General features: G+C 35.1%; 2 protein-coding genes across 3 annotated transcripts in view; one reads left to right on the forward strand and one right to left on the reverse strand.

Moving 5' to 3' along the window:
- kud (oligosaccharyltransferase subunit 5 kud) overlaps positions 1-4,978 on the forward strand; it is a 5,647-nt gene extending 669 nt beyond the window's left edge. Inside the window, exons 2-4 of the mRNA XM_027361274.2 lie at positions 4,248-4,403; positions 4,529-4,667; positions 4,902-4,978. Of these exons, the coding sequence (XP_027217075.2) occupies positions 4,248-4,403; positions 4,529-4,612 (240 nt within the window). The 3' untranslated portion in view covers positions 4,613-4,667; positions 4,902-4,978. The remainder of the gene's footprint in view (positions 1-4,247; positions 4,404-4,528; positions 4,668-4,901) is intronic.
- Positions 4,979-6,855: 1,877 nt separating this feature from the next.
- LOC113809612 (protein cueball) overlaps positions 6,856-10,000 on the reverse strand; it is a 17,190-nt gene continuing 14,045 nt past the window's right edge. For both annotated transcript variants that reach the window (XM_027361257.2, XM_027361263.2), the window contains exons 6-8: positions 9,824-9,981; positions 9,397-9,545; positions 6,856-8,998 (exon numbers count right to left, since the gene is read on the reverse strand). In XM_027361257.2, coding sequence (XP_027217058.2) covers positions 8,909-8,998; positions 9,397-9,545; positions 9,824-9,981 — 397 coding nt within the window. In that variant the 3' untranslated portion in view covers positions 6,856-8,908. The remainder of the gene's footprint in view (positions 8,999-9,396; positions 9,546-9,823; positions 9,982-10,000) is intronic.

The following is a 10,000-nucleotide window of genomic DNA, read 5'->3' on the forward strand; positions in this document are numbered from 1 at the left end:
ATTCTGTCTGCGCAGATGTACTTCTCGGGTAGCTTTCTGCCCACGCTTAGTTCTTTTTTAAATCATCTGCGCATAAAATGCTTTTGACCTTTCCATGCACTTGTTTCATCATCCGTTCGCAGATCCGTCCACGTAAATATAGACAAAATGTTTTCCCAGCATGAAAAAATATAACATTCCCGGCACAAAAAAATTAGTTACAGTCTGGGGTTAGGTTATATTGATTGGATTAGGTTAGGTTAGGTTGGTTATTCACGTCTCCTGCCATTTTTGTAGAATGAGAAACCGGAACCTAACACGCACGCGTAAGCTCAAAAGAGACTGCTGTAGCACTAGCGCAGTTGATGATGATTACGCCTTAATAATTGACAGTGTGTAAACATTAGCCCAGTCTTTTTTCTTTTAACATGAAAAAATGAAAATGTCTTTGCCTTTGGTTTACATGTTGAACTTGGGACTTCAACCATGAGTGGCACTTTTCATGATCAGTAATTGTTACAGACTGCGACGCACCCTCACAGAGACTAAGTTCCAAAGGGGGGAGGGGGTAAGGGGTATAAATGAGTTCACGAAGCTCCAAAGCGGAGGGGAGGGGGGATGGCGCGATGTCAATATCAACCTGTAAATGACGAAAGAAACTAAATACCATTTAAAAATCGTTAAAAAGTGTAATTATCTGAAAGACAAGCCAAAGCGAAAATAAAGGAGAAACATGGCAGAGAAGAGAAGATAAACCCATCTTTCTCTAAGTTCTTCGCCTTGGGTATAAGTTACTTATAGCGACGGAGGGAGATAGAGGGAAATGGACACTGCCGTCTTACAGAGTGGAAGAAATAGAATATGATGCAACATAGTTTAAGCTGCAGTGGCCTCATGTTCACCGCTAGATGATGAAAATGTACCCTACGCATCACCGCTCAGTCTGTCACTTACCTTTTTTGCCTTGCCAAGGATAATACAACACTGACCACATAACTTATTACTGTGATATCCAAAGTATTTCATGTGTTACTATGCGCTTGTCAAAATATGTGGCTAATTATCAATGTCTGCTGTTACACATTTATGCTTTTAAAGTCTTTTATGAATGTTATACTTCATTTATGTGTTTTATGATTTATCTATACACTTAGAATATCTGTGCATCGTGCATTTTACTCTTTGATTTGCCAGCTGCGAGGTTTGACAGTTCAAAGCCTGACACTGTGACAGGTGGCCGGTGAGAAATAATGCATTTCCAGTGTTGTGTTGATTCTGGGTTATTCTTGAGACTATACAGTGGCAATGAAGAAGTTCAACTTTAGTAACCATCCCAGTTAAATACTTGCCCCAAATTGCTGAAAAAAGGATTAAAATCAAAACAATCCAGATGGTAGTAAGAAGGAAACAAAAGTTTGATGTTTCCAGATATAAAAGTATGTTTTTTGTTTTACGGTGTAAACGCTGCTCTATCTTGCCACACATACAGAGGTGAAGAATGTTTCCTGGGGCCAGAACCCCCCACTCCACTCCACCCCCACCCCCAATGGCAGTGTCCACTTCCCTCTATCTCCACGTGTCGCTCTCGGTAACATTAATCACCATAACAGTTCAGGAAATCAATAGGTTGATGAATTGTATGAAGCTTGGCTAATTGTTATCGTATGGATGCACCAAGCAAGGGCACATTGATGATGATGATCTTGTAGAGCATATTGCAGTTGCCAGTATAAGAAATATGCAGACACAAACGATACTGCTATGAATAAAGGAAAAGATTGCGGGAGGTACTGCACACAGAATAATCTTGGTTCACCTGAGTTCCACCTCTATCTTAACGTGCATATTGCGGTGAAGACAATGTTTGCCTGAGGGTGCTCTGCCCACCATCTGTCCCCACAGACAGTGCCCAGTCATAGCAAATTAAATTGCTGAATAAATTCTGTGATGTGGAATTGGGACATATCTTAGCACATCTGGATAATTGTCACCAGGTGCGACCGAAAAAACAAAATCAGTATCCTGCAAGCCCAAACACCCAGCCTAATCTTTCCTACCTTCTATATATTCCCTATTTATTAGTACTTCATGCCAACCTATAGAAAATGGGCATTTTCAGGTAAACATTCATAAGACCTTTGGATAACAAATCATGATGCAAGTGGTATTGATGGATTCCTTTTTCTACTACCCACATATATATGTATATGTGTATATATAGATATAGATATATCTATAGATATAGATATCTGTAGATATATAGATCTATAGATATATATATCTGTAGATATCTATATCTGTAGATATCTATATAGATATCTGTATATATCTATATCTATATCTATCTATCTATCTATCTATATATCTGTATATATATATCATGCTGTGGAAGCTCCCCAATACCCACAGTCTGGATTCTGATAGCAGGGAAGGGCATGAAATGTATCAGTGAAATTGCAGACTAAGATTATGTACATTAATGCAGGGAGCTCTATCCCCTACAACCCTCCAACTCCTGTCCTGGACAACAAAGAATCCTCCATGTGTGTACAGTAGCATATACTGTTATGACTATTGCAGGGCTGCATCCCCTATGGGCCCCCTGGAAGAGGCTTCTGCTCCCCAACCCCTGTCAGAGAATACAAAGAATTTGTGAAGGCAGAATGGGGCAATAGCAAATCTCAAGGGTATAGGAATGTATCCAGAGTAGCAGATTACTGTTAATCTTTACATTATGGATGCACTAACAAGGGTAAATTAAAGATAGTATTATAGAGGACAGGAAGTTGTAGTGTCTCGGTGCTCCCAAGTATCTGCTCTATCTTGCCATGTATACTGAGGTAAAGACAGTGTTTACCCTTGGGTAGTTGAACACACCCAGCCATGACAACTTAGATTGATGAATAAATTTTGTTACATGGAGTTTGGGTTGGGAGTGTGTCTGAACTGTAAAGAACTACTACCTTCATTTGCTATAAGTGACACACATGCAATATGAAGAGTGGTCATTATTCATGTTGGAAATTAAAGATTCCTCTACAGTATAGTATTTACATTTGGCAAATTATCTTGGCAGTACGTGTCAGCTGCTAGCCAGACACCAGTTTTGGCTACAGAATATCACACATTATTACCGAAAATTATTTTGTTTCCTTCCTTGTCCTTTGCTTAATATGTTAAATGATTTCTCGGGAAAAGAAGGGCCATGTACTACCTCTTTCCAGCCTGGGTTGATAAGTGGTCATTTATAAATAAGTGTGGGGGAGGAAGCCAGCCTTAAATGATTAGGACAAAGGGGAATGTAAAATTTAAAAGAAAAAGCTGAACTATTTCAAAGGAAAGAAGTTTACAAAGTAGACAGTATATTAAAAGTAAAGGCGGTTGAATGATGGGGCTTGGATATGAATTGTCGTTGGTGATCTCCCTCTCATTATCTGTGAAAAAAGGATTGTGATTAAAACTTTCATTGTATATACTCCACCTAATTTCATATGGCATCTGAGAACAATATGTCAATATTTTTTTTTTTTTCTTCTCATACTTATGTGGTGTGTGTACACGTGTGCGTGCATGTGCGTGTGCGTGCATGTGTGTGTGTAGATGTGGGTGCAGGTGTGCGTGTAAAAGTAGACATAGACAAAAAGGCAAAATTGTCCAGAGACCCTGCTACCCCCGCAATCAATTAGATAATTTCAGTTTGGGTTAAAAAAAATTATGGTATATTTCTAGATCCTGTCCACATCCTAAAACCTATCAAATTTGGCTTGGATGAATTTGTATTGATGTCTTCTAACCAAATATAACAAAAAAAGGACCAGTAGAAATAGTGAATCGACCTAATATGAACATCAGAAAACTACCATAAATTGCAGAAGTAACTTGAGCAGTGAGGGACATTTGCTTCCACTTGGTGTGTCACTCAGATGCAGTGGAGGTTTTGTATTCCGGGCAGGGGGGTTGCAGCAGAACCCCAAACATAAAGGGCTTTTAGGGGATAACTTATTTATTGGGAAAATATATAAATACCAAATAAACACTGCCATGTTCTGGTGATACCCCATGCCCTCTAGACATCATGAGGAGCCTAATGGTATGGTGTTTAATGAGGTTTATAATGTAGAGGTCTTCTAGAAAATAACTTTATATTTGGCAAATTTCCTTTACCAGTTAATCACCAAATACAAGAATTTACTGTATTCATTTCTTTAGAAGTGGCACTATGTTTTGATATCCTAGCCTTTAGCAAATCATCATAAAATTCTTTCCAGGTTGGTATTGAGTCTATGGCAAGATATGTGTCCCCGGTGAATCCCGCCATCTACCCACACTTGACATTAGTTCTCATGAGCATTGGGATATTCTTCACAGCATGGTTCTTCGTGTATGAAGTCACCTCCACAAAACTCACACGAGACTTCTTTAAGGTAAGCTGCTGCACAAACGTTCTCTCTGTTCATAGACATTTATCTAACTGCAGATATTGGAGAACTTTTTTGCAGGAAAATTATTATGAAAACTTTAATTCACTCCTGTATTTTCCTTCTTCCAGGAGTGTCTTATTGCCCTCGTTGCTTCCGTGTTTATGGGCTTCGGCATCTTGTTCCTACTTCTATGGGTAGGGATATATGTTTGAGAGGGTCTATAAGGATATAGAAGCATAAAAGAGAGCATTTGGGAGTGAGTGAAAGGTGAGATATTTATATGTTATTCCCATAAATGTTTTCTAACACATAAAAATTGTGTTTTGTATATAATGGAATTGGTAGCAAAATATTTTTTTCTCTGAATTACTAAATTCTTATAAAATATTCATACAGCACATATATGTGGTCAATTCCATTTGCATTTTGTCATTATAGATTTTTGGTTAACTTTCAAGCTGTGTATTTTATAAATAACTTTTCTCTCTCTCCCCCCTGCAGGCACAGTAGAGTCATTCCAGCAAATTGAAGTCTGATTCCATGTTGTGACTGAAATAAAGGGTTGTTTTAGTTTTCAATTCTCTTTTATTAACAGTAACCTGCAATTTTGCCTTTAAAAGGTATTGGTTAATGTATTCTAGGTTAATGAAATAACATAAGAAAAATGTGAGATCAACATTTATTGCATTGAGAAAATATGGGGAAATTATAATGGTACAATAAATCAGACAGATTTTGATTCTAAAAAAAAATAAACAAGGATTACTCTTCCTGATATAATTAAAACATAAAAGAAATGTACAAAAATTCATGTGAAAATGAAATTTAGCTGGTACAGTCTAGAATAAATTATAATATCAAGCAAAGAGACTGTATTTGAAATTGAGTTAAAAACCTATCTCAGAAACTTACTGTACCACCGGTGTTGATCATTTGAAATGAAATTCTAGACTATCAGTGGTATGTCTCCATCTCAAGAGCCCATACCATAACCACAACAATGACTAAAAGGTCCAACATGTGACCCATCTTGGTGTCTACATGTGACCGTCACAAGTAAATGCAGCTTCATTAAATCTTGCATACAAAAATATCACTATCCTTTCTTAGGATGAGCGAGGTAAGGCAACATATCAGGACATTTTAACACTGCAGTGTTTTTGTTTTTGTTTTTTCTCTGTCTCCTTTTGAGAGTAAAGTAGTATTTTAAATAACTAGATATTATGCAGAGTTAAAGGGAGTCCCACCATTTTACTACAGCATTTTATACACAATATTAGTACTAGGGCTGTGCCATTCTGCCATGGTTTCTTGTAAATGTTATACCATTCATAGATCTGCATATATGAAGATATTTATGTACTCATATATGTGAAGAAGTATCATCATCATATATACTAAGATATAATATCCTCATATGTAGCAGATGTTTTCAAATCTGAAATTGAAAACCCAGACTTGTACATACATTTGATTACAGAAAAATGAAATTTATCAAACGTTCACATTTCCTTTTCCGTTTACAAAACCAACAAAGGAAATTATTCAATTGCACTTCATTACCTTCAGAGAAAATAAATGCGATTGCAGACAAAAACGGCTACGTCACAACATTAATACTGTACCTCTTCACAACCAACTGATCTTCCTCATAACTCACAAACAATAGTTTAGATTATTTCCCTGAGGAAGTTTCAACTGTTCTTCAAAACAGGAAAATGTAAACAAAAAATAATAAGAAACTGCTGCTCCAAGAAATTAATCATGACTAGAAAACTGTACCTTTCGACACAACTGCTTCCTACTCTCAGAAACGCAAGTTGACTGATCCAACGACTTCAAACATTACCGTTTTGTTTCAACATTACCAATAAAGTTACAATGAGGTAACTTTTTTTTTTTCCATAACCCTGTCATCATAAACTAGATTTTGACACCAAATTAAGATGGACTTTGCACAAAGCATAGAAGAGTTGACCCTAGTTACCAACACTGCATTAAAATCTATTTCTTGACATGTCTGACACGCCAAACATATCCCATCTTAATAATAGAATAAAATTATATAAAATATAGTTTTTCTCTCTACCTCTTCTTAAGGTCAGAGGGCTTAAAGAATCACAGACCCATATATTGGAAGCTGGATTATACAAAAGACAATAATCATTAAAGTTAATAATAATAAATAAAAAAAATGGTGCAAAGTTTCAGATCTATGTATAAAAAAATAACATTGTAGACCATCTGAATTTGGAACTCCATTCTCCTTCCCAGTTAGTAAAGGGAATAATATAACATTTAATTTTCAGCTTGGTTAAGACCAGCATTAACCTTCAAATAAAAGAAAACCTTTTTTTTTTTTTAAGATTAGTATTACACTCTTCTTAAAAAGTGAAATGCTTTACATCCATATATATAAATATGCTTTGGATTAAAGATTGTTCATGTATGATCGTTTTTCTCTTATAGTTCTTTATCACAGTTAAGCTATAACATTAACAACTCCAGAGTTCATGTCTGGACAATATAACTTGTAAGTCAAAGCCATACAATGATCAGTAACTCACCTTGTATAATAATTTTTTACATCAGATCTTACACTGATTATTTCCCAACCACAAAACTTTCATTTATGCAGATGATTTTATACACATCTTACATTCATCTAAGTCAACACAGAAAACACATTTGGGGCAAAACATCCATGTAACATGTACTCCAAAATACAATAAATATTAACACCTTTATGAAATGTTATGAACATGAGAAAAGCTGCTTTAAGTAGTGAGCACTTCCACCTTCAGTTATTGAACGTACCGTACAGTAAGTTCAACGGGGTTGTTACCATTTGATTTGTTAGTAGATGATGCATATATATTTAAGATGATATGTTATTTGTTTTTCTGTGATACTTTCTACACTTTAACAATAAGTTCTTGCACCATTCTCGGAATTCCAAGTGATAATGTGAACTATGTCCATATAATCATAAGATGCATATAATCATAAAATCTGAGCACCATACATACAGACAAATGTGTAGAATTAACAGATTCTCAAATTCATGTACTTAACTGTACATTTGTTATTTTCACTTCATTTTTTCAATAATTCTATGGCTCAAGTGTAACAAGTTAATGTTCAGTATACTTAAAACACAATGAGATTTGCCTGTTAAAAAAGATGAAAAAAAGCTTTTGTGCCACTGCTTTAAAAAAAACATTTTGTCAGACATCTTTAATATACAGACCTTGCTCTAACTTGTTCCATTAAAAAAGAATACTGTCTTTTTTTCTCTCTTATTTTCAATACAATCTTTGTTAAAAGCCAAAGCAAGCCAAAAGGAGAAGCTAATGGCATGCTGGAAGACAAAAAAGTATGACAAGTTGAAATAAAATACATAACCAAATTCAGAACATCATTAATGGAAACACTATTTGGCACCTATTGACGTGGCTCTGGGCAGTAACGTATAATGATTCCACCAAATATTAAGTGATTTACAAATGTTTTAGTAAGTGCAAGAAATTTACTTTTTTTTTTTCTTTCTTTCTTTAAATTAAATTTTTTTTTTTATTTAAATTTTTTCTCTACGAAAAGATTAACTACACAAAAGGTGCAGCCGAGCAGCCCCTCTGGTTAGTACAGGCTAGGGCCTAACCCCCTGAACAGGTCCTGCATGAGCAAGACGGCCCACATCCATTTACTGGCACTACAAGGAATGAAAATGAATAACCATTGTGCCAAGATGTCACTGCAGCAAAATCTAAAATGAGGTAATTCACAGCCATTATGATATTGACTTTAACAGACGGGAAAATCAGACATGTTGATGTGTGTCTGTGTGTTTGTTTGAGTGCATGTGTGTGTCTGTGTGTTTATGGATCTGTGTTTGCTGGTGTGTGCGTGCATGTCATACACCAGTACCTGTGCTTGTGCTTGGGCATGCATAAATATGTGAATGTGATAATGCCTATCTGATATGATAGACCCTCTTCCTAATATACAATATGTCTTAGACCACTTGTAACAGTATATTTACAGAGTGAGTATATAATACATCTCATGACTGAGTCCAATTTACAGCTTGATAATAATATAATTCTCTAGACAATGGCATTAATGACAAGCAAATTAGGACGGGGCTGAACACTTCCCATTAACAAGTCATTAATTTGCAGTTTCTCATAATGGTAAAGGCCATTGTTTGTTTTTTCTGTCCACAAGAAAAGAAATATTGCTTACATGACCAATAGTGAATAACTTGAAAGAATTTAAGCTTTAAAAGATTCACCTACCTCTGACAGTATTACCACACTCCCATTATATTGCACTCTTTGGAAATGTTTCCACTGATACAATTAAACCTGAATGGAGGAATGAGCTAATAATATGGACTTGATGTGTAAAAATACCAATACCCACTCTTGTCGTGTTTCATGTTTGGTCGCCTGCAGTCCTCTATTTTAATTGACAAGGCGCTTACATAAGGTATTCTTAGCCACATATCAGAAGTTGTAATTATCAAGCAAACTCTTCTTGTCTTCTTTAGCTGCTGTATAACCTCTTCCTTCTTTCTTGACAGTTGTATAACATGGCTGTGGGAGAAATATTTATAAAGAACTTTTTTATTTTACTGCATGCAAGTGACCTATGTAACATATATAGAGAAATCTACAAAATAAAATTTGTAACAATGTAATTCAGCAATATCAAGATGTGTAACAAATAAAGAGAACAATACTGTATATATTGATGTATCATTCATTCACTTTTATTTTTATTTTTTTTTTTTACAACTACAATTTACATTTTATCACAGATTTTACAATCAAATTCAATATACAATCCAGACTGTGAAATACATAAATGCTAAGAAAGCTACAAATTGTTAAATAAACTTTGTGAAAAGGAAAGAAGAAAAGAGTACATGTCAAAATTAAATAAAACTATAAATAGCTACAAAGTTCTTGCTAAACAAATAATTCTCTCTTACCGTTTCACACAGCGTCATCTGACAGCAGTCTTCAATGTTGATGTGAACGCCGTCATCAGCCTGTCTTGAGCAAGTTGAGACTGCTGTAAAACCAGCCTTTTTAGGGGGCCCAAACCTCTTTGGTTGACGAGGTTTCTTTGCTGGGGTTCCTGTGGAGAATTCAGGACCTTATTACTTCCATTAAGTACTAATATAGTAATAGAATATTAATATGATGATATTAATAAAATAAAAAATACCAACATAATAATAATAATATTAATATAATAATAAAAATGCTAATATATTAATACACATACTAATTTGATAAGAAATATACTAAAATAATAATAAACAAAAACAGCATCCAACTAAACTGCTATGCTTTCATATGCTGAGATCTATTCTGACACACAGGGAAAGTCTTGCAAGTTCTGCTGATTGATACCTTTGGTTGGTATTGTAGTTGGTAATTCTCCTTTTGGCATGTCTGTTCTCCTCAGAAACAGTATCTTCACACTCAGGCCTAGCGTTGTGCAGAAAAATAATGTGCAACACACTGCCAGTATCACTATCACAATGATATAAAGTTGTTTTTCACTGTACCTGAAATAAGAGAAAGTTT

This window comes from Penaeus vannamei, chromosome 6, assembly GCF_042767895.1.
Source record: "Penaeus vannamei isolate JL-2024 chromosome 6, ASM4276789v1, whole genome shotgun sequence".
Taxonomy (NCBI): domain Eukaryota; kingdom Metazoa; phylum Arthropoda; class Malacostraca; order Decapoda; family Penaeidae; genus Penaeus; species Penaeus vannamei.